The 25,709-nt window shown below is 46.6% G+C and overlaps 1 protein-coding gene across 1 annotated transcript; it reads right to left on the reverse strand.

The window, feature by feature from the left end:
- Positions 1 to 1,552: 1,552 nt before the first annotated feature.
- On the reverse strand, positions 1,553 to 20,636 carry Cpa4 (carboxypeptidase A4). Its single transcript, XM_057751632.1, has 11 exons — positions 20,632 to 20,636; positions 20,315 to 20,396; positions 19,735 to 19,869; positions 18,203 to 18,301; positions 13,340 to 13,441; positions 12,100 to 12,204; positions 11,326 to 11,436; positions 9,986 to 10,076; positions 8,025 to 8,224; positions 7,158 to 7,242; positions 1,553 to 2,033 (listed from the first exon to the last, which is right to left on the reverse strand). The coding sequence occupies exons 1-11, from the start codon at positions 20,634 to 20,636 to the stop codon at positions 1,846 to 1,848; spliced, it is 1,203 nt and encodes a 400-aa protein (XP_057607615.1). The 3' UTR covers positions 1,553 to 1,845.
- Positions 20,637 to 25,709: the final 5,073 nt, after the last annotated feature.

Here is a 25,709-nt window from a genome sequence, read left to right on the forward strand (position 1 = left end):
GTAAGCAGCCTCCTGATTATAATTTGGCTGCCCATGTATCTCGCCTACAGGGAGAGAATGTACTGAGAATATACTGTTCAGGCCGACGTGAGGATCCAACCCATTAAACAGTTACATGCCATGATGTAAATTAATAAATTCGTATTCTGATTTTATCATCGGCCTCATCCGGGCTCGGAAGGCGTGAGTCAGCATCCCCGGGTCTAATCAACATGGAAGCTGTGGGTATCAAGCTTCTGGGCTGAAAACCAAGGAACTAGAACCAGCCAGGGAGAAATCACCAAGGTAACATTGCCCCAGAGGCCCCTCTGCCTGATGAAATAGGCCTGCGCACATGTCATGCGATAGGAACAGGGATTCAAATTTACTTTTGACATTATAAAGAGCTGCATATTCAAGACTGTGGCTCAGTTGCATTCAGGTGAAAGCAAAGAATAAAGGATGATCATAAACCTATATTGAATATTTATTGGCTTATGAGGACACACCAGATGCTGCCCAAATCCTAGGCAGAAGGTTAAGATTTACAGACATGATTGAAAACAGGGGGGGAAAAGGCCCACAAAAAACGAAAACCGCAACACAATCAGGGCAGATGGTAAGTGCTAAGGAGAGATCAGGAGGTGTCTGGCTGCTGATGAAGTCTTGTTCCCGGTTGGTACTCAGGGTCCAGGAAGCAAATAGAAGGTGACTTTGAACACAGGAGGAAAGAAGCCAGGAGGCGGAAACACAGGGGACACCAGGGCTCAAGCTGGAATGTGCTGAGATTGTCCAGGCTATAGGAATGATTTAGAGCCTGTGGGGTGAGGGCAAGATCTCTGAAGTGAGTTCAAAAGGCAGAACGGAGAGGAGGCCAATGGGACAAATGGTGCTCACCAAGTGATCCTGCAGTCTACTCCCCGTTTCCTCCGTGACCCATGTGAGCATCACCTATAGTACAACTGACCTTTCTGAGAGTCTCAGTAACGCCAAACATAAAGAGAAGAGGGTGACAATAACGGACATCATCTGAACACCGAGCCTTGGACAAGAGCCTGGCTGTGTGCTCAAGCCAACAAAAAAAAAAAAAAAATTAAGAGGAGCCAGGTGTGGTGATGCCCATCTTTAATCTCTTTAATGTACTCCAGAGGCAGAGCCAGGCGCCTCACTGTAAGTTCAAGGCCACCTTGGTCTACATAGTAAGTTCCGGGAAAGCCATGGCTACATAGAGAGGCCCTATCAATAACAACAACAACAACAGTAATAGGAGTAGGAATAATAAGCAGGACAGAAAGACCAATGTTGATGGTTCAATAGGATTTGTTCCTCAAAGAAAAGTGTGTTTCTGAGCTGGGCCCCATTCTTGGGGAGACTGAGGTAGAAACACTGTTTGACCCAGGAGTTTCAGGCTAGCATGGACAACATAGTAAGACCCTGTCTAAAAGAAAAAAGAAAGAAAAAAAGTCAGAAAGAGGGAAAATACAAGGAGTTCTAAAGATAAGCACTGTCTTCCCCCAGCAGTTCCCATAGTCCCCCCTGGAGCCAGATCCCTGGCCTGGCTAGACGTAGAGACCAGAGAGCCACCAAAGGTGTTCCGAAAGTGGGGCAGCCATATCTATGCCACGACTGGGGCCTGCCCAACCATGCATGGTTAGTGAGGCATACCAGGGGCTCAGCAACAAAGCAGGACCAAGCATTACACTCATGGAAGAGCTCCTCACGGGCCCACCAAGAGGTCGTTCTCTAGGGAGCAGTGCTGACGGAGAGCCAGCTGAGCCAGGAAGGCTCCCATCCACGCAGGAAAAGTGATCTTCTTTAACAGCGGCCTCGGTGGTGGCTTATGGCTGAAATACGCATGCTCCTTGACTAGTAGAGGTTGTCCCGCACATGCTCCATGATCGTCTTCAGTCCTAGCCAGGTCTCCTCTGCGGTGGGGATGATCTGGCTGGCTGGCAAGAGGAAGCCATAGTGCCCAGTGTCTCTCAGCTCAAATGTGAAGGCATACTTGATGCCGTTGTCATATGCCCAGTCGATGCTGCTCCCACTGGCTGGGTCTGTAAGTCAGAAGAGGATACCACTGACACCGACTTCTGTATGGATGGTGTCTGGGATATCTGTGCGCTGTGGGAAAGGGCTAGGGCTCTGTCTGGATGGTGTCTGGGATATCTGTGCGCTGTGGGAAGATGTGTCGCTGTCAGCTGTCATTGGTGTAATGAAAAGCTGGACGGCCAATAGCTAGACAGGAAGTAAAGGCGGGATTTCCGGGGAGAGAAAGAAAGAGGAGGGAATCGAGGCACTCAGGAGATGCCACCGAGACGTGGAACCAGTCGGACACACAAAATGGGAGAGGGGTAAAAGCCATGTGGTAGAACGTAGATTACTAAAAACATGGGTTAGCTTAAGTTATAAGAGCTAGTGGGAACTGATAACGTCTCCCTGGTGTTATTTGATAGCTGGCGGTCCAATTACAGGATGGAGTTCCTTAGAATCCAGAGCTCTTTCTGGAAGTCACCAGGTCCTAAGACATATATGTTCAAAAGGACACATTGGTTCCATCCATAGGGCTTATCCATCCCACACCGTGAAGTTCTGTTCAAGCCTCAAGCTAAGAGGTTTTAATCCTCATTCCCAAGGCTGGGGAGATGTCTCAGTGGGCAAACCGCTTGCCGGGCAAGCTTGTGCAGTAGAGTTCAGATCCCTAGACTCCACACAATGTTGGTTAGCATGGTGGCCCACTTCTAACCACAGTGCTCAGGAGACAGAGACGGTATCTTCGCAGCAGCCTGGCTAGCAAGACTAGCTGAATCGACAAACTCTGGGTTCAAGAGACCCAGCTTCAATAAAGTTGGAAATGATTGAAAAAGACAGTGAATTCCTCTACCTGCATGTTCAAATATATGTATACATGTGAACATGCATAAACACAAACATATAACATGTATACATATACCACAAAATGGAATCCCCATTCCCATTTTCTTACTAGATCACTGCAATCCTCCAGGAAACTCAAACCTAGCGTGTTCAGGACAGAGTGAGACAGGCATCCCCCTCTAGCCCCAGCGATCCCTGTCTCCTTGAAATGGTGCCCTGTGCCATCCTCTTTTAGACAGAATAAGGCTGGCCTCACACCCGGAGATAACAGGCTACTGCAGAAATGTGTTATATGAGCCAGTGTGGCTCTGCCTTGCTTGTCTTTGGGCCACTGGTCTGGGAGAACCAGCTGCCACTGTTGTAAGGATGCCCAGGGTGCCCAACGAAGAGGCTCAGTGAAGAAATGCAACCTCCTGCCAGGAATCAGCATTAATTCACTGGGCACTGGAGCGAGCCACCCTACAAGCAGACTGCTCCCTGAAGTCTGCTAGACTGCATCCTGGGAACACAGCTTGACTATGACCTCCTGCAAGACCCTGCCCCAGAGCTGTCCCCATAAGATGTTTTTTTAATTTTTGACCCACATAAATCGGGTAAGAAAAGAAATGTTTATCACGGTAAGCTGGGAAGTTTTAGCCTGGTTTTGTTTTTTGTTTTTTTTAACACAGCAAGAGATAACTTATACACAGGAAAAGGAAACACATTCCTTGGGACTTCCCTTGCCGGAAGACTTGAAAGACATAGGGGGTCTATTTTTCTACTTCTTCCCAGGCACACTACTAGAGCAGGAACTGACCTACAAGTGGAAAATGTACTGTCACTCATAAAATGACAATCATCACTAATAAACTGATGACGATAGCAGATGTTCTTTTCTCAGCATCTGCCATGAGCGGGTCCCTCATGGTATCTTTATCTTTAAAATCCAGTGGTTTTTTACTGCCCTTAGTTTATTGATGGGAAAAGTCCGGTCTCCGGGTGGGAAAGCAGCTAAGGAAATACAGGCAGAACATGACAGAGCTGGGAATTTAAGCCCATATCCTTTCAAGTGGCCCATCCAACCGACTTGAGGTCCATCTGGTGGATTAACACATCTGATAATGTAAGATCAGTTCCTTCCTTTCCCTTATTCCTGAGAACTATTTCTCATGGACACACTTTCCTAAAGATACAGCTTCCACGGAGATTGTATGTTCCCAAAGGAATGGAATGGGCTCTGCTATGCTCTCAGAAATCCGTGTGTGCCCTGAGAAAATGCTCCAGCTAAACACAAACAGTACCTAGCATGTCCTCTGGTTCTTTATATGATAAACTCAAATATTTCGTAACATACTTGAACGATATCTGAAGGAAGCAGATAGGATTCAAAGTGATCATGTTCATAAACTTCATTTTATCTAATTCCTTACTCAGTGTATACCTACTCTTGCTTGTATTCGCACATATACATGTATGGGTGCTCATGTGTACAAATGCATGTGCATATGCATGTGTGTGTATATGCATGTGGAGGCCGGAGGTCAACCTCAGATGCTGTTCCTCAGTGCTGTCTAATGTATGTTTCAAGACAGGGATTCCCACTGGCCTGGAACTCACGGGTGGTGCTAAGTTGTCTCCATCTCTTTAGCACGAGCTTAAATGTGCACAACACAATGCTTGGTTTTTATAGGTTTGAGGGATCAAACTCAGTCCTCATGTTTGCAAGAGAGCCCCTTACTAACCAAGCTATCTCCCTAGATCTTTTAAAACACACACACACAAACACACATGAATGCATGCACGTATGTACACACATGTGCATGCGGGAATATACTATTAACACTGTTCTACATGTTCTAATTTTCAATTAACACTTGATGATCATTCCCCATTAGTACACATTGATCCACCTAATTAATTTAAGGGCAGCTTGATGCTCCCCTGTATGAATGCAGCAATTGTGTTATGGTCTGGCCCTCTCCTGGTGGACATTTTAGATGAACACCAGACTTTCGTGCTGATAAGTAATGCTGTCACAAGCATCCTTAGAAACCATGATTTATCATAGTCTCATGAGCCCCAGCACGTACCAGCTCAAAAGCCCTGAGTGAATCAGAATCAGTAAAGAGAAAAGGAGCGGGATGCTCGGGGACAGGACAAGTGGCCATGACAGCCTGACAGGAGGAAGGAGACGTAAGACTCTGAAGAGCAGACAAACCCGTGGGAGGAGGTGGGTGCCATGTAACAGACATGTATGAGCAGGACATATATGCATGAGAACACTACTGTGGAGCTCATTATTTTCTATAATAACTTTAAAAAGCATTAATTAAAAAAAAAGCGGACACAAGACTTAAAGCATAAAAATGGGGTGAAGCTAGTTAGCAGAAGGACCTTACAGCCCAAAATGACATATCGGGTCCTCAGGATGTAATAATTAATCCTCAGAAAACCACTCAATTGTGGAAGTGGGGGAGGGGCTGAAGTATTTTCTCTGTGTTCTGTTTAAGAAGGCAAGAAAGTGTGAATTACTTTCGTCTAAAATGATGATGCTAAAGAAGAGCCAGCACTTAAAGGTACAGATGTCAAGCACGGATGTGGCACATGCCAGAGCTCCTGCTGAGACGGATTTCTAATATACAAAAACCAACTCCTCTTCTAGAAAGCAGCAGAGGCAGAGAAGACCTGGAAGAGTACAGAGTCTGGAACAATGTGAAGTTTTCCCGCTCTTAGACAGCCTCGGGAGAGCCCTCCTCCTCCTCCTCCTCCTCTGAGGCATCTGGTGAGTATCCCTTGACTTGACACAGCTCACGCTGGGGGAAAGAATGCGTTTGATGTGGGAGAACAAGGCCATTATTTAAACTGATGTCTGACCCAAAAGCAGGGACCCTGGTGACCCACAAAGATCTTGGGGAAGACCTCCTCAAGGGACGCCTAGCAAGTCTCCCCTCGCTCTCTCATCCGCCATCACTCCTGGCTGATTAAGCGGAGGGTGGAGCTAGTCTCCAGATGTGTCCTTTGAAGAGTTCCCATTTAACCACACTAATAGCAATAAACTATGAATAATTAATGGATTGTTGCTGCAATTAGCAAGACAAACACCAGTATCGTGCTAACTGCTTTGTGTTGCTCTGTATCTACACACACAGAGATGAGAGAGAGGAGATCAGAGGCAAAGGAGACAGTGGTTGCTATGGAGAAGGCACTGTTGAGGGACAACTCCATTACAAGGGAGCAGAACTGTTCTTCCCGTGTCCACACTCAGGCTTGCCATTTAGCCAGAGCTGCGTCGCATGACATTTCCCCATCTCTTGAAGACAGACTCCCAAAATAAGAGACTTGGCAAGATGTCAACAGAAACTGCCCAGATGAGACCAGAACAAATAAAGTCCTCCAAAAGAGGCCGTGGGTGACAAGCTTCAAGGCCATGTAGATTTCTTTTCTTTTTTGCGAGATACTAATCATAATTAGAGGACTCCTTACCTCTTGTTCATTCTAACACCTATATCACTACCACCCATCTCCCGACACAAAGCTGGGAGTTTCCTCTAAAATGGATCGGGAGCTGGGGAAACAACTCAAGCACGAGAACCTGAGTCTGGATCCCACAGATCAAAGCAAACATGGTGACGTGGGTCTGTAACCCTTGTGTTGGTGCGCAGAGACAAGCAGATCCCTGGAACTTGCTGGCCAGCCAGTCTAGCCAATCAGTGAGAGACCCAGTCTCAGAAGAGAAAGTAGGAAACAGAGATTAGACAGCACCCAACATTGACCTCTGGCCCCCACATGCACATATACACATGTGTACACACATGCACATACATGCACGTGTGCAGACTAAAACACACATACGAAAATGGCGGATAGGCTTTTGATAGCTTTTTGATAAAACATGTCAGGAATCTTAATCCAAATGAGGAAGGGAGAGTCTACCTGCTGACGGGCCCTAACTCATCAAGGGCACATGATAAACACATGTGAGCAGTAGTGACCCAGATGAAGATGACAGCCTACAATAGCCATTTGTCACAAAGTCCTAGCATGAATTCTGGTCTAGAAGTAGAAAGTAGAAAAAGACAAGATCTCCTGAGTAAATTGGGAGCATTGGGACCTTGGGGGAGGATTGAAGGAGGAAGGGGAGAGGCAGGGAGGGGAGCAAAGAAAACTGTAGAGCTCAATAAATACCAATAAAAAAAATAATTCTGGTCTAACTACTAAAACAATCAGACAATAACAAGGAAGTAAAGCCTGCATCATTCCTCCTGCCCCATTTCAAGCTTCCTCCCAAGGCACCTTCTAAATACCTCCCACGCAGGCGTACTCACAGACGGTGGTGCAAGTCGGTCCTACTTGGTATTTCGTGCCCGAGTGGGAAGCCAGAGCTTCGGCTGCACTCCTCGCCACGTCATCCTGGGAGGTGAGCAGACATCAGTGAGCGGTCGGGAAGCATGCGCTAGAGACTCTGGCTGGAAGAGCTTTGCACAAGTTTTCCTAAGGCCTAGAGAGCTACTTGCCAACCCCGGGGGTGGGGGGGATCTAGTTAAGACAGAGTACTGAGATATCCTAAAGGAGAGGAATGTTGAGTTCGGGAACACGACCGAAGGCCAAGTATGCTCAAGAGAAAGGCCTTGAATAGAGAACCAAAATTTGGTCCACATCTAGCCATGAGCCTAGGTGGGGCTTCTTCAACACACAGACTTGTGGGCTAGCGGTGGCCTGGAAACAGGGTGGAGCCCCAGCAGACCAGACCAGCATGGGGGCAAAGGCCTGCAGCTATCCTGAAGATGCCACTTCTACTCCTACTGGCCCACCTATAGGTACCTTTCCTATTCCAGGAGTGAGTCATGGCTGTGACACAGAACCCCCAGGCTATGACCTATGTCCTTTAACCAGAGCGAAGGCGCCTCCCCTTCCCATTACGGCGCCATGGTCTTTAACAAGTAGCGAACCTGTGTCATGTTCTAGTTAGAAAATCAAGTGTGCAGGCTGGACAAAGGCTTAGAACTCAGAGAGATGAGAGAGGGACTATCTTCTTTCTGTCCCTCCTGGGTCTGATGTCACAAATCAAAGCGCAGGGAAATATTCTCTAAGGCGCCTGTATTTGCCCTCGAAAGCTATATAGCTCAGTCAGTCACCTTGTCTGGGCCAAAGTCAAGCGGTCAGGGACTAGGCAGCAACCCTCCGTCACTTACCAGCTCCTCAGCATCTGGGGCCTTCTTGACTGTGTACCCATAGGGATACATCAGCAGCTGTGAGTAGCTATGCAGGTCAATGAAGCATTTGAAATCCCCGTGCTTTTGAATAAAATCCACCACTGATTTCACCTCCACTTCAGAATTGGGGTGGGAGCCATGGTACACTTCAGAGCAGGGGTTATGGCTGGCCCCTTCTCCTGCGGAGGAGAGTTGATCGGTAACAAGTAACCCAAAGGCCAAGAAGACAGACATGAGGACTATATCAACCCCAAGTCTGACCGGAATGGTAGACAGGTATTTATCAAGATGCCCCTAAGAATCTATTCATGGCAGGTACAGATTCCGGGGAAGGGACAAGGAGGGAGTTTGGGGGCGGGGGACGTTGCTACAAATGAGAAGGAAAAGTATTGTGACTTTTTTAAGTGGATAGAGTTGACCTCGTACTGTGCTGATAGCAGTTGTCATAAATAATTAATGTCACACTCAAGAACAAGTTGTAATTAATAAGTATGCTTGATAATTAATATGAATACCAATAGATAATGAAAATGACTCCATTTATTCTGGTGTTAACTTATTCTATTGGTTCAGGTCTTAATGGCCAGCTGCTGCCAAAAAAAAAATCTATTGTTGTGGTTAAAAAAAAAAAATCTCTTGATTACTTAACAGGTATTTAGATAGATTGCTTTCTGCATTGTTTCACAGGAAAGCATGCCTTGTCATGTGAGTTTGCGTGCGTGTGTATGTGTGTGTGTGTGCGTGCGTGCGTGTGTGCATGCATGTGTGTGTGTGTGCGTGTGTGTACATGTGTGTGTGTGTGTGTGAGAGAGAGAGAGAGAGAGAGAGAGAGAGAGAGAGAGAGAGAGAGACAGTCATGACTGAGTGACTGACTGACTGGCTAGCTGGTTACCATCCTGCAATCATTATTTTCCCTGTGATTTTTATGACAGTTCTATATAATTAAAATAAATCCACTCAAAACAAAATACTGGGATACCAGGGTGTAGCTCAATGGTAAAGAGCTTGCCTGGAACACACAGGACCTGGATTTGATTCCTGGTACAGCAAAAAAGTAAAATAAATACATATAATTTATTTTGTTTTGTTTTTGTTTTCAACACAGGGTTTCATACACAGATTTTACATTGGCCTTGAGCTCGTGAATTTAAAACTGGAGGGTGAAGTTTATTTGGTGATATTTTCTATCAGTTATGTAATCTTGAGATTATCCTTGAGTTTCAAGAACAAAAATCCATTCGATGGGCAAGAAGAACAAAATACATGTACAATAGGGGGTACTTCTGTGGGAATGGCTTTTAAGTGGCTGGATCCCAGAATCCAGATCACCTCATTCTTGCTTTCCATGTCTGCTAGCTGCTGATTAACACTAGCAAGCAGAAGAGGGTCTGCTAGAATTTAAGTTTTGTTACAGGCTCTTGCTCATTAAAGTAACAGTGCTAACTGTTCTCTTTTGGCTTGCCAGCAGGAACCCTTCCACTCCGCCACAATTTGCCCAGGCAAAGCTGGAATGGCCAGGGTTAAAGAGGGGCCTTGGCATCGTGTATCAAAGATGCGTGTGGTTTTTAAAATATTAGTGTAAAAAGCAGTTCAGTGGTGGAGCACTCGACTAGAATGTGCAAAGGCTCACCACAACAAATCAATTAGGTAAATAAATAAATATTTGAAATTAACATAGTCATAATCATAATGCAAAGACCGTCTGACCCGCTGTTTTCTCAGGAGGACAGAGATTATTGAATCATTCCCTTTCAAAATTACAACAATAAGACTTAAAAACAAAACAGAACACACAGACACAGAGAGCCTCAGGGAGGTCCCGGGGTCTCGCAGTGAATGGAAGAAGACCAGAAGGAAAACTGGTTTCCTATCCCACACTGCAGGCATTCGTGGACAGCTTCATCCAGTGCTGTGGGAGTTGACTCTGTCTCCCCACCTACCTGCGAAACTGGCATTCCAGTTTCTGTTTGGATCAGCTCCAATACAACGGCTTCCTGGGTTCCGGGACCGTGTCTTCCTCCATAATCGGTTCTGAAATAGCCCCCAAACATTCAAGGTATGTCAGGATACAGGACTACAACAGATGGGCTGAGCTGCATGGGGTCCTGCCTAGACTCTAGTCTCCACTGCCTTGGCACTCTGCTGTCAACCCTCACGGGGGAGATGGTGCATACTCTGGCTTTAAGAAGAAATTCGGGGCCAGGTATGGTGACATACACCTTTAATCCCAATACTTAAGAGGCAGAGGCAGGTAGATCTCTGTGCATTTGAAGCCAACCTGCTTAACATAGCTCCAAGCCAATCGGGAACACATACATAGTAAGACACTGTCACAAAAAATTAATTAATTAATTAATTAATTAAAATAAAAACAAACAAACAAACAAAAAGACAGTGACCCCCTCAAACTGCCCTGATGAGAACTTTCTATAGAAGAATCAAGCTGGTCCCATCTGGATACATTGAATCCCTATTGTCTCATGCAGAAAGGGAAGCAATGGCCACTGAACATCACCCATGCCGCAGACATACACGGGGCCTATTATATTCTAAGGCAGTCACCTGAATTCAATCACGCTCTCAACCAGGGAATAAGGGAACAAATTAAATCGCACAACAAAGAAGCCATCAACCAAACGCGGAATGTGAGACATTATACAGGAAATTACTTAGTTTCTCCAACAAATGAATGACATTTTAAAAGGATGTGTTTGGGGTGCTGCTGGGTGAATAAAGACATCAGAGACACAGCCTCAGCTCCCGTGCACAGACCTTATTGGATCCTGACTTCGACAAATTGACTCCTAAGAGATGGTTTTTTTAAAAAAAAAAAAATAATAATGGGGGAGTGTTAGAGGATATTAAAGAACTTCCACTAATTTTTCAAAGGTGACAATGCAGCAGTGGGTTTGGGGTTTTTTATTATTATTATCAGCAGCTAGAGATGCATGCTAAGGTCGTTGTAGATGAAATAACATGATGTCTGGGATTTGCTTTAAAATATGTCAAGAAAATAAATTGTGTGGGAGAGAAAAAGATGAATAGAAGATAGGCAAAACGTTGAAAATTGTTCAAGACCCACAATAGCGAGTTCCTTAGACTATTCTCTCTAAAATAGTAATAATATATTCCCTGGTGGCTCAGAGGATGACTGGAAAAGAAAAACCCCAAAGGAGCATCTAACACACGCGTTGATGAAAATCATCTCCAAAAGCACTAGCAAAATATGGAATCCAAGCAGGGAGTTGAGCCCAGGCCCTGGCCATTTGGAATTACTCACATGGGTTTGTGTGTACACATATCCATCAGGATTGGCTACAGGCAGCACGAAAATATCCACTTTCTCCAAGATGGAGGTGACAGCTGGATCCTTTCGGTAATCGGTCACAATCTAAGCAGAGGCAACACCCTTGTCAGCGATATCATGGCAGAGTGGGTTGTAGGTCCATCCAGGTGTTTCCCTGAGATGCCCAGCACCCTGCTAAGATGGATGCTCTTGGATGGCCTCTACCCTCTGAAGCCCCATGGGCTCTCTGGAAAGCCCTCTGAGTCCCTCAAGCCTGGGGATGGGACTGCATGAGAATATTAACGGTCGAGTGACAGGAGGTGGCTCTGTTCTCTCCTTCCACGTATTCCCACCCCCACCCTCCCCACCCCCTACCCCCCCACCCCCACCCCCCCACCCCTCGGCACTGACTCAAAGGAGTTTCTTGAAGGATCTGGAAGCAAAATGAGAACCCAGGGACCCTGCAGAGCTTGGAAGGGGATGAAGGTAAAACGGATCTCAGTTAGATACTGAGTGAGGCCCTGGTCCCTTTCGCAGGGCCCACCTTTGAAATCCGTTAGCTTGTTCGCAAGCACGTCACTTTACCACAGGGAGAGGGCTGACAGAGGAGCTTTGATGGTTTACTTCCCCCACCTGAGAAGATGCCAGCCTACTAAGTCTGTGCACAGTAGCTTCCTACCTCATCCCCTGGGCCCAGCTACACAGGATGGATCTGTCCCCCCTACCCCAGGCCCACCAGAACCCTTGGCTAATTCCAGGCGGCATGACCTTCCTCGCAGTCCAGATGGCAGTGGCCTGTGAGATCCACTCACGGGAATGGATGCCCGCATTCAGCCAAATGGCAGGCCTCTTCTTGCCTCCTCCCGTGCTGAACTGCAGAAGGGAAGAGAGGCCAGAAAATGACCCGCCAGTCCCCGTCTCTCCTCACCTCTCCTCTCCCCAGCCCGCTCCTATTCATTTAATTCATTTAAGATAATTCAGAGACCAAATGTTCCTGAGGGCACCGGCTATTTATCGGGCTTATCCGTGACCTGGGAGCTTAATTGGTTGGCTGCGGCTCTGGGCAGCCCAAACCTCTCCAGCTTTGAGAGCAAATGGAAAGGAGAAACAATTGGTATCGTGGGTCAGGATGCTAGTGTGTTTGGAAAAGAATAGTGTGTCCCTTGAAAGATCTCGAATGGTCTCCCAACAGAGAGAAACACAAGGGCGCACGAACCAGACTCTTCTGCTGATGTAATAAATGAATTCGGTTTTAAATTGCAAAGGGAGCTTCACTATAGCTCTTTGTAAATAGTGGTAATGAATTCTACTGCTGCCTTTGCCGTTGCACCGGGGTTCTGTGGGTCAGAGCTTGGTGCTAATGAAGCCAGGGTCTCTATCAGATGGGCAAATAATCTAAATATAATTATTTTAAAGGAGCCAGCTCAGCGGTATGTCTCCCCTCCTGCCAGCTATTTGCTAAGGGCTTGGCGAACTCTTAGCATCCCCAGTTGTTCCGTGGTTTTTATGCCCAAATTACTTTCCATGCATTCAGCTGGATTATTTACGTAATTTATGTCATTGTCATAGCTCTCTACCTCTTTTGCCAAGACAGACGTGAATCTGTTAGAAATATCTGGAAATGGGGCTCCATGCAGCCAACAACCCAAGGCTGGACTTAGAGTTACATCTACTCTGATGTAAGCGACCTGAGTTCTGTGCCTAACTGGCTAGTTGGGAGTGAAGGCAGACTGTGGGCCTCTGAGAGTCTTAAGGAACACTAACGGCCTCTCCTTTGAGCCTCTCAGAATGGGATATGCTCTTTCTAACACCCCTACAGACAAGAACAGGGGATTCAATCAGATCAAAATATCTGATTAAGCAAAGATGATTTGAAACTACAATCCCTTCCTGAGAACCATGGGGTTATAAAGCTGGCCTCTCTTTGGCAGACCTTAGCTGGGTACTGGAAATGACCATCCAGAAGTTTGTGTCAAGTCAGGACCCTTGGAAGGGCCTTAGGCCTCACCTTCAGAACATACATGGGTCGCTTTTCAAATGTCTCTCCGATTTTCACTCTGCTTGCCAGGTCGGGGAAGTCTGTGGCAATACTGTCCATCTCGTGGTAAATCTGAAGTGTGGAAAAGTGAACCAAGGACACTTTTTAAAGGTTTTTTTTTTTTAATTTTTTTGAGTTGCGGTTTTCCTATGTAGCCCACCCTAGTCCTGAACTTGGAGTCTTCCCACCTCGCTCTTGCAAAAGCTGCAATAACACGAATTCGCCACTACTCAATGATATTTTAAAATTCTGTTCCATCGTGCAAGCCACACAGTGGTGGCGCACGCCTTTAATCTCAGCACTCAGAAAGAAGAGGCAGATGGATCTCTGTGAGTTCGAGACCAGTCTGGTCTACAGAGTAAGTTCCAGAACAGTCAGGGCTATACAGGGAAATCTTTTCTTGAAAAAAGCAAAAATTAAAAGAATAAACAATAATTCTATTCCATTATTGGATGGGTATCTGTGAGTCTTGTCACTCTCGAGTTCCTTGTCGAACCTTGGGGTTGGCCGCATTACTGGCATGGAGTGCTATGACAGGGGATTGCCTGCACAGCTACTTTCTGCAGTTTTCTAGAGGATACACATGTCAGTTGTCTGCAAAGTTGTAGTCCACTTAGGTAAAGCAGAGAGACTTAAACAGATACTGCTCCAAAGTGTGGCTCTTGGCATCATGCTGGACTGGATCATCAGAATAGGCCTGCCTACCAATGCTCTGAATGACAGGACTCGCTAAATTGTTCTCTACCAAAAAACAAAACAAAACAACAACAAAACAAAAACATTCACAATGTGTATGTGTCCCCCACACAAACAATACAAATAAAGTATAATATAAAATAAAAAAAGAAGCCACATGTGGTATGCCTTTGATCCTAGTACTCAGGAGGCAGAGACAGGTAGATCTCTGTGAGTTCAAGGCCAGCCTGGTCACAGAGTAAGTTCTAGGGTAGTTAGGGCTACACAGAGAAACCCTGTCTCAAAAAAAGACAGAAAAAAAGCTAAAATAAAATAAGAAATATAAAGAGAACTCCATGAATAAAATGCTCACCATGCAAGAGGACCTGAGCCCAGGCTCCCAAAAACCACATAAAAAGCTAGGCAGGAAACTGGTCATCAAAAGAACAAATAATCCAATTTAAAAAAATGGGGTACAGACCTAAACAGAGAACTCTTAACAGAGAAATCTAAAATGACTGAAAGACACTTCAGGAAATGCTCAACATCCTTAGCCATCAGAGAAATGCAAATCAAAACAACTCTGAGATTCCATCTTGTAAGAATGACCAAGATCAAAAACACTGATGACAACTTATGCTGGAGAGATTGTGGGGTAAAGGGAACACTTCTGCATTGCTGGTGGGAATGCAAGCTGGTACAGCCCCTTTGGATGTCAGTGTGGCGATTTCTCAGAAAATTAGGAAACAACCTTCCTCAAGACCCAGTAATACCACTTTTGGGTATATATCCAAAGGATGCTTAATCGTGCCATAAGGACATGTGCTCAACTATGTTCATAGCAGTTTTGTTTGTCATAGCCAGAACCTGGAAACAACCTAAATGCCCCATGACCAAAGAATGGATAAGGAAAATGTGGTGCATTTACACAATGGAGTACTACACAGCAGAAAAAAAATAATGACATCTTTAATTTTGCAAGAAAATGAATGGAGCTAGAAAACATTATTTTGAGTGAGGTAATCTAGATACAGAAAGGCAATTATCACGTGTACTCACTCATAGGTAGTTTGGGGTAAAGAAAACATTTCTGCATTGCTGGTGGGAATACAAGCTGGTACAACCCCTTTGGATGTCAGTGTGGTGATTTCTCAGAAAATTAGGAAATGACCTTCTTCAAGACCCAGTAATACCACTTTTGGGTATATATCCAAAAGATGCTTAACCATACCACAAGGACATGTGCTCAACTATGTTCATAGCAGCATTGTTTGTCACAGACAGAAACTGAAAACAACCTTTATGCCCCTTGACCGAAGAATGGATAAGGAAAATGTGGTACATATACACAATGGAGTACTACACAGCAGAAAAAAATAATGACATCTTGAAATTTGCAGACAAATTGATGGATCTAGAAAACATCATATTGAGTGAGGTAACCCAGACCCAGAAAGACAAATATCATATGTACTCACTCATAAGTGACTTTTAGACATAAAGTAAAGAAAACCAGCCTACAAATCATAATCCTAGAGAACCTAGACAACAAAGAGGACCCTAAGAGAGACATATATGCATCTAATCTACTTGGGAAGTAGGAAAAGACAAGATCTCCTGAGTAAATTGGGAGTATGAGGACCAGGGGAGAGAGTGGGGGGGGGAGAGAAAGAGAGGGAAGCAGAGAAAAATATATAGCTCAATAAAAACAATTTATAAGAAAGAAGAAAAATGGGCGTGGTGGTGTGCACTGTAACTCTAGTGATGGGAAGCACAGACAGGAGGATCCCTGAGGCCCACTGGCCAGCCAGTCTAACTAATCACTGAGCCCAGGTTCAATGAGAGCCCCTGTCTCATAAAAATAATAAATAAGGGAGAGAGTAACAGAGGAATAAAATTCTTGTTTATCACACAAAGGTCTTGGAAGGTTGAATATGTAACTCAGTTAACAGAATACTTGTTGAGCATTCATGAGCCACTGGGTTCGATCCCCAGGGGCAGTAGTACACACCTATAATGGTAGCATTCAGAAAGCAGAAGGATCCTGAGTTCCAGGTCATCCTCAACTACACGGGGAATTGGAGGCCATGCCAACATGCTATGTAAGACTTTGTCTCAAAACAAAGGGGCGGGGGAACATCTTGAAAATTCTTCCAACCCATAGACTCTAGAGATGGAAGAAAAGCAGAGTAGATGCCATGGGCCATGAGAAAAAGAGAGTCACCCACAAAAAGTTAAAACAAGCTGACTGTGGTGCAGTCCGCCTTTAATCCCAGCACTCAGGCTGCAGAAGCAGGAGGATCTCTATGAGTCTGAGGCCAGCCAGGTCTACAGAGTGAGTTCCAGAACAGCCAGAACTACACAGAGAGACCCTGTCTCAAAAACAGAAAGAAAGGAAGAGAGAGAGAGAGAGAGAGAGAGAGAGAGAGAGAGAGAGAGAGACAGACAGAGACAGAGACAGAGACAGAGAGACAGAGAGAGAGAGAGAGAGAGAGAGAGCTTAAACACCAGACTGGGGCCATTGATGACTTAGCAGGCACAAGCTACCATGTCTGACAACGTGAGGTCTGCATTTGACTCCTGGCACACATATGATGGAAGGAGAAAACTGGTTGTCCTCTTGACTTCCACGTTAGTTCCATGGCACATGAACACCCATACACATAGATAGATAGATAGATAGATAGATAGATAGATAGATAGATAGATAGATAGATAGACAGACAGATGAGAGGGAGATAGATAATAGGCAAGAAATATATAGGTAGATAAATGGAAAATTGTTTTAAAAACCTCCAAGCTATACCAGATGCGAGGTGCAAATTCACATGTCAACCATCGCCACATAAAGACTTGAAATCAGAAACCCTGGCAGCAGCAAACATGGGATTCCCATTGGAGACCTAGAATAACCTAAGTGGTACCAGGACAAGAGCTGCTCAGAGTTGGTTTTAGGAAGAACACCGAATGAGCTGGCCAAGAGAGAAAGAGGGCACAGTCACAGGCCTCTGGGAACAAGAGCTAGCTAGAGGTCACTTCACTGTACAAGGGGCACCCAAGTCAATGGGAACAGAAGCAAGCAGATGAGAAAGTGAGACAGACAGACAGCTGGAAAGGTAAGTAGATGGCCTCTCTTGGTCCCTGGTTGACATTTGCAACGCGCTAGCCCAGCTGGGGAGGGCACCACATTAGTGAGGCTAATGTATTATGGGTTTGATCCCTGTGTGGGCCCTGAGCTCTGCTTTCACCCGTAGCCCGAGACTGAACTGAACTCCTAACTTTATCCAGCTGTTTTGCAGATGTATGTCATTGGTCACAAGAGGGCTCAAGGGGCAGAACTGTTGGGAGTGTATACAATAAACAAAGCTACTGACAACCATGGGAAAGAAGTAGAAATAGTTGGCCAGCCTTTGAACTAATCCCTCATCTGGAAGAAAAACAACTTGAGGTATACGCCTCATGAAAAAGTTGCCAGGAACATGGTGTCTGCACATAAAGAACAGCACGTATTAAGGTAGAGGAGGGAGATGAGCAGTTTAGATTTGGGAGGAGGTCCTGAGCTAGGAGACTCTGCAAGCTAACGAAAGAGACACTTGGGACAAAAGAGACCCACGTTGTGAATTCTGAGGTCCCTTTTGACTTCTCAAGTTCCAGTATCATATGAAATTATTCAGCTCCAAGTTTTTCATTTGAAAGTTTGGCTTACCTTGAAAGTCAGCTATATAAAGTGGTTTCTAACTACACACAGCACCAAATTGCACCGTGGAACGGGTATACAGTATAGGGAGTCATGATAAATGAGTGGAAATATTTGGTTAACCTTGGAAATAACCGCTTGTCTGCTTGCCCGGAGTACATGGCATTTGATTCTGTTCTAGGGATTCCAATGGGGGAGAAGGCTGAATTACAAGGACTGGGACGACCGTCATTATATCATGGTTTCCTTTAAAAGGCTGCTTGAGCGGGGAAACTGCAGCTGTGTTTCACGGGCACATAGGTGCTGGTGGGGGTTAAACAACCAGAGGGGAAGGCATTAAAGTGCACACATTTTAGCCCCTTCCATGAAGTGACACCGTGCTGAAGTTGGATGGAAGGAGAGAGGTTACAAAGCCGGGCAAGCGGAGAGCGTTGGCCTCAAGCGTGCTTTGAAACACTTACAGCTTCCAAGGAATGGTAAGATCCGTAGTTGAAGCTGTCGCCACTCCGCTCTTGCCCTTCACTGTGTTGCATTTCTTCATCTTCATTATCTAAAAGAGCCTGAAAAAAATTAAAAAGACCAGCAACATGGTGAAGAAGGGATCCCCTGGAGATATAGGTTTATCTGGGTGCACAGATTGGCCAAGATGGCATCACCCTCAGGGTAACAAGCAACACAAATGTCCGAGGTCTAAAGGGGCTAGAGACCGCAAATTATACAAACCAGAGATTACAATTCAAGAGAAGGTAAGTTCATGCTGCATACAGCTAAAATTTCTTTTATCTTAACTACATCACATTCTAATGCTACTAATTCCCAAGGGTTTCCATTAATTCTGTGGGGTAAGACAATGGAATTATCAGCGTTCATAAGCTTAAGGTCTTTACTCCTTAACATTCTTGGTTCTATTGAAACTTTTCGGCATGTAAAACTAGTGCAATGTTCATACCCAGAAGAAGAGCTGTCTATAATTATGTGTGTTGATTATGCAGCTGGTGTGACACAATTAAAATTAATAACAAACCATCCTGCCTTTCATTTTAAAAAAAAGAGGGAGGTTCAGATATTTTTCCATATATCTATAAAACCTTGCTTTTTAATATTCAATTTACATTATCCCCCCGCAAAACCCGCTTGCTCCCTGGAAGTAACATGTGCGCAATTCGGCTTTTCTACAGTATGAAATCTCTAGGCATCAGCTCGCATCTGGTATCCAGTGGCTCTGAAGCACACAGCTTGGGAAGCCATTCAGAAACAAAAAAATTCTTATAAGCACTCATACTTTGAAGGTTCCTGGCAGATGTCTGCGCCATGTGAGGATGATTAATAAGCTCACAGCTGCTCACACCATCAGGAAAAACCCGGGCCAAATCAACAATTAGTCCATAACCCTCCTCGGTGAAGGAGAGAGCGTGAGTCAGGGGCACCGTCCTGCTGTTGAATGTAGGTTGTGGGGCTGTATGGTGCAGTTCCCTCTGCTGGGAGCTATTGGTGACATTCCCGCTCTTTCTCAAAAGACACCTCTTCTGATTGGTTCCCAGTACCCCCCACACACACACACACTTGTCTTCTAACTTCAGATATGAAAAAGGAAGATGAATGATTACCTACGGAAGCATCTATGGTGTGCCAGCTACTGTTAGATGTATTCTATATAGTTGATAGAAGCATTACCTCTATAAACAGTTGAAGTGGGAATCATGATCACCATTACGGCAAGGATGAGATGGAGGCTCATGAGGGTACACGCTTGCCCAAGGACACAGACTAGTGGTTAGCAAGTCAGGACTTAGATGGAGATCTGTGCAGCTACCTATCCCTACAGCACGCTCGCCCCGGAACGAATTATTACACTCTGCTTCCATCTGTCTCAACTTCTTCACCTGGGAGGCGAGAAAGGATGACACTGGACATTCTTAAAACCTCCCAGTCCAGTCTTATTGGTGGCTTCATCTTATTATGCAAGACCAGCGAGAGTTCCTGGCCTACCCACCTGGAGGTCTTCAATTGTCACCGAGTAGTCTAAGCCCTGGGACTTCAGGAAGGACTTGACAGGCAGCAGGCTGACAGAGGGGACGAGGATGTCCACAGGCCGACCAAAAGTGGAGGGAGATTTCCAGACATTGAGCTGAGGTGAACAGAAACGCATCAGGTTAAAAAACAGCTCGGGTAAAACACGACACGAGCTCAGGTTCTTTAGAACCACTGTCGGAAGCCAGGGTGACCCCTGAGTCCTGCCTGGGGACAGACACCCCCAATTTCACCGGCATAGCTGGTCAGACATGCGGCCCAGTACCTAACACAAAGCCTAAGAGACATCAAGGCTGCAGCAAGCCGGAGCCCGCAGCTCAGGCCTCCCAACTAACAAAGCAGCAACACTGAGCCCCGCAGGCCTTCTCCCCTGCACCTCGCTCACTCGCTGCCCACCCGCGTGACTGGCATGTTAGCTAATACTTCATTATGAACGGAAAACGCGCAGGGATAAAAACAAACACAAGGAAAAAAAAAACAAACACAAGGATTGTTCCCCCTCAAACTCGGAACATTCCAGAGGACGAAGAAGAACCACATACCTTAAAGTGGTCCGAATTCACTAGCTGAGTCAGTTTTCTGATCTCGTCTTCATTTCTGACATTGATCCTAAAAACTTGGTCCCTGGAGAAGAGGAAGGAATAGGGAGAGGGCGAATATGGTAAGCTCTCAGCTGGCAAGTAGACCCCCAAACCCACCATCCCAGACAGGGCTGTGCTGCATGGAAGGAAATAGTCTAGTCTTTGGTTATAATGTATAGCCATTAAAAACAAGGCTGTGTGGCAAGGATGGAAAAGTGCTTATGTCTAACTTTAAGGGGGATATTAAGTGAAGGAGCGGGACGTGGGATTGTATGTACGCCATGATTACGAGTATGGGAAAAGCAGATGGATTGGAAGCAAAACAGACAACGGAAATCAAGTAAACGCTGCCAGGGCTCGTTTGGGTCATGGGATTATGGATGGCTTACTTTTTCCCCTCTTGTATCTGTTTTCTGCAATGTGGTCATATTACTTTATAATGAAAAACATATATATTTTTACAGAAAGGAATGTCCCTGAGTGAGGCTCCAGGCTAACTCAAGACATAAAGAAACACTTCTTCACTGTCAAAGGCGAGGGCTGACACCCCGACGGAGGGAACCTTCATGCCTGGAAGAGCGGGGAATTTTTGGGAACAGACCCTCTATCCTGGGAGGCCGGGATGAGTGCACTAACTATTCCTCCCACCCCCACACATGTGTTTTGCAGTGGAATTGAATGTGGACTAGGTAGGGTATGAGGCTCAACCGGAGATTCATGGCTGCCTAGCGGGCCCTGAGAGCGCCCGGAAGAAGCCTGTTTAGTGGCAGCCCCCCCTCCTGTCGCTTATCCTGCTCTTGTTTCCTATGCATCATTCAGCTTCTGCAGCGTTGGCAGGGGAAGAGGGCCCCCAAGTCCTGCGTGGGTGGGAGAAGGCTAGGCCTGAAAAGCCATCTTTGAGCTCTCAGCTCGCAGAGAGCCAGCGGAGCCATTAGGCGTTGCTAGGTGACAGCCAAATGAATCCGCACTCGACTCTGTCACATGCGTCACTCCTGACAGGAGTGAATGCCGGCGGAGCTGCTGGAGAGGGATGTGGGCTGAAGGACCTGTTGACAGAGTAAATGGCTCTGTCACAGGGAACTAAATGTGAGGCTCACGTGGAGGCTCCTCACCAGAAAACCGGTTCAATCCGGATGGACTTCCAGTGTTTCACTTAGTTCTGGAAAGTTCAGGGAAGAGCTAGGCCAGGTACAAAAGACAAGGCTCACTCCAGAGCTGTTCTCAACACAGGTAACCCAGACTGGGTAAGATGCCAGTACCCGAGTCTCACGCCTTTCCACCCTAGCCCTCCTCCTGGGGTCCTGGAAGTAGGCAGCTAACAGCATCCCATGAAAACTGCAGAGAGCCCTACAGGAAGCCTAATTTGGCTTCTCCGCTGAAGCTGCCATGGTTCAGATAGGGTTTGTACATGCCCCACAGATTCAAGTCTGATCTCCAGTTGAAAGGTAGCAGGCTTTAAGAGGTCGGATCTAATGGGGCCCTGGAAGTCGGTTTTGTGGAGTCAGTTCCTAAGAAAGTAAGTTTAAAAGACGGAGCATGGCACCCTAGTCACTCTGGCATCCCGTCTTGCCACATGATCCCCCCTTCTCACATACGCTACCTCCATAACGCCACACACAGGAACCCTCCCCAAAGGCAGAATAGACAGGGCCGCCCAATCTTGGATTGTCCACTTCCAAAGCTATGAGTGAAATAAATCTTTTTTTTTCTTTGTATGTGTTCCAGTGTGTCAGTTAATGGTAAATATTAACCTCTCTGGACTTAAAATTACCCAGGAGACAAGCCTCTGGGCACACCTGTGAGGAGCTGTAGAGGTGAGGTGGGAAGAGCCCACCTAGAGGAAGTGGCCTCAGGCTTAGGACCTGGACGAAAATAGAAATGCAGTGAACACGGGTACCCGTGGCTCCCTTCTACAGATGCAAGTGACCAGCTGCTTCAAGACTTCCCTCAGGATGGCCCACATCCTCGAACTGTGAGCCAGAATAACCCGTCCTCCCTTGGGTTGCTTTTGTCAAAATATTTTATCACAGCCACAGAAAGAGTAACGAAAGCACCCAGCTTCAAGTATTTTGTTATAGAAACAGAGAGTTGACTAATACGTAACCCACAGGGCCTGCTAAGAGTTGGAGCACACCCCAGAAAAGATGGAGCGTCAGACTACCATTTCTCTGTCACAGGCAAGCAGCCTCAAAGAGGGTTTGGTGGAAAGTAAACCCTTGGACCTGAGGACGAAGGCCAGTTTGGCAGACGCATACCCTGTATCCACCATCTCTAACACTCCAGAACAGGAGCGTCTTTAAGATGAGCATGCTAGGGGCCAGAGAGGCAGTTTGGCAGTTAAGCACACGGACTGTTCTTGCAAATGACCCAAGTTAGGTCCTCAGCACCCACATCTGACTGGCTCACAACTGCCTGTGACTCCAGTTCCAGGGTAGCTGATGCCTCTGGCTTCCTCGGGCACTCACACAGAGAGAGAGAGACACATAATTAAAACTAATAAAAACAAATCTTTCTTCAATGCGCATGCTAGAAGGAGTGACATCTTGGGTGGCAAAATTAGGCCTTTTCCAAAGAACACTGGCCAGAGTGGTCACAGAGAAAGGGGGGTGAGGGTGGAGAAGGACCAGGGAAAGAAAGAGGGACAGCTGAAGAACTCTTCAGGGTATGAAGAGCAGACGACACATTCATCCAGGCTCTAATGTGTGCGCATGTTCCTCTCTCTAACATGGTAATGTCACAGCCGAACTCCCATGCTTCCAAGCACAGACCGTGACAATGGGACACAGTGACTTTACCGGCCCTGGAAAAACGTTCTCAGTCCACTGTCTCACGTTCTAATGAGCCAAGCTACGCAGGTCAAAGACGCACACACCTGGCGTGTGCAGGAAGACGCAAGGCAGACGATCTGGTACCGCATGGAGCACCTTCCCCATCTCTCCCCCACCTTCGTATGCTTTGGTTCCAGCTCCCCTGAAAGTTCACGTTCATTCCACTCAGATGCCTTTGTGTACCTTTGTACATGGTATTCCCCATCCATAAGCGCCTGGTAGGCTCCCGCCTAATCTTCAAGACAAAGTCATGTGATGCATGAAGCTTTCCCTAACCAAAGCTAAGTACAATAGCTCTAAAAATTGGTGGCTTTGGAAGAGTAGGGTCTGCCATTCTCCTTATGAGCATCAGCATCGTGGTGTCGAAAAGAAGAGCGGCTACCATGCAAAGGGCAAGCTTTTTCTTGCCTTCATTGACCTCATCTCTGCTGGGAAAATACCCTTTCCAGCTCCCGGCGGGGCAGCTGGTTGAGCTCAGCCCGCTGCATTAGCTGGAATTCACTCAAAGACCTTGCCCTTTAGCTCTTTCTGGAGATGGCAATTGGTCTGGGAGAAGGGAACTGCTGGGATTCGCGGGTGTTTCTTTGGCCCCTCCTGCTCGGTGTGGTTGTTCTAACAGTTCTTCTGGCTCTCTTCAACTCCCAGGACACCAAGATGTCTTTGGCATCATGACCAGTGACGTCTGCTCACTCACCCTCACACCTGTCCCATACTGGGGATGCTCAGTCATTGTTCCGGCAGCTCAGCTTCTACCCCTCCCCTATTACCAGGAAGGCAGCTAAGTGGTCAGTTCTCTGTGCCTCTCTCACCTCCATCCCTGCCCAGGCTTAGCAGCTCTGACTAATAGTGTTTAGAGGTGACCTCAGAAACCCTGGGATGCTTGACAGCTACCAGCTCTGCAACTACTTCCTGTTCTCCACCTGCCCAACACCTCCATGCATGCTGGCCACTGTCTCATCCTTAAGACATCTGAAAAGTAGGACAGGTGATACGGAGAACGAGAGAGACCGGGGAGCTAGGAGAACCAAGCTGCAAGGGCAGGAGATAGGGTGGTGGGGAGAAACCACCATCCTCATATCCGTTACCCAGTCTCCAGCCCGGCTTCCCAACCAATCAGATGTTCAGAGTCCAGCTCTCCTGCGGCCTCTCCGGCCACTGAATTGGGTGTCCACGACATGCGGATGAATCCCAGCAAAGATCCTTCTACCTCCACTGAGGTGCCTACTACTACGAAGTTAGAACAGACTGGGAGACGCCAGGGCACGTTTGATTAACACCGTTTGTAATCAGCTCCCGCACAGGGACCCTTTGTGTGCACAGCTCCCGCCGCGAATCCTCTAGCACCCAGCCCCGCTGGCTCAGCCCTGGTGCCCACTGTATCAGGAGAAAGGTCTGCATCAGGAAAAATAGAGATTTTTTTTTCCGCCCCATGAACAGAGGCAGTGGGAGCCTGTCAGCTCCCTGCGTCAGCCCACGCAGCAGCGAGTGTAGTCATGGCACACCTACTGCTGAGCTGCCTGCGGAAGAATCTTCCTCCTTGGCCACCTGCTATGCCTAACCTCTCCGAGCTGTTTGGCAGCAGGGGCAGGTAGGAACCGTCATCCCCATAAAAGTTACTCAATCTCATGTAAGTAATTGCTTCAATAACCAGTCCTCGGGTCCCTTTAGCCAGATAACATAATAGAGAATAAGCTTGCGTACACAGGTAGATCCGTGGCATGGAGCGTTCCATTTGATTGACTTCTGCTACAGAAAGGGGTATGAGCTTTGCTTGCAGCATTCTAGCTTCCTGCTTACCGGCTAAGTAATTTGGGGCAGGTTCCTTAACCTTTTTAAGACCGTGATTTTTTTTTCATGTTTAAATTGAGGAAAATAACAGCCTTGCCTGACAGAGCAGTTACATGATCCCTAAGAGGATGCACACGAAGGCTCTTTGCAGAAGGCAGAGTGTTCCGCAGTGATGAGTTATTCTAATGCAGTCCTCTCCCTGCGTACCAGAGCATCCCTGTCATTCCCTGCCTCTCCGACTTCCTGTCCTCCATCAGTGCCACAGTCTTATGTAGTGAGCCTGTGGCCCTGAGGACACACACTCACACAGAGGCCTGGTGTGCATTTCCATAGCGTAGCTAAGCAAGACCCATTGGGCCTCCTCGTTCCAGAAGCCTGGGAAACCACCAGCGATACATGGGCTTCACCACTGACTGAGACTCTGTCCCCAAAGCCTGTGTGTGACCCAGCTTCTCCCTTTAAGCCTTGCAGAAACTGACAAAGCCTTTCTGGATGTTCTTCCTATGCAATGGTGTAGGAAATGCCTAGAACTGACCTTAGAAAGAGGGAGGGGAAGACCCAGAATTAGGAGATTGGGGGATGGGGAGGGCCTGTGGAGACCACTAGCTCTGGTTTCACAGAAGAAAGCCGGTGTGAGAGAGAAGGGGCTGATCCGGGATGACACAGGGACAGAAGAGATAAAAAAGCCCAAGTCCTTCCCTAAGCTCCACCACCACAGGTTTCATCACTCCATTTGGCTC

This window comes from Chionomys nivalis, chromosome 1 (genome assembly GCF_950005125.1).
Source record: "Chionomys nivalis chromosome 1, mChiNiv1.1, whole genome shotgun sequence".
In the NCBI taxonomy this organism is placed as follows: Eukaryota; Metazoa; Chordata; class Mammalia; order Rodentia; family Cricetidae; genus Chionomys; species Chionomys nivalis.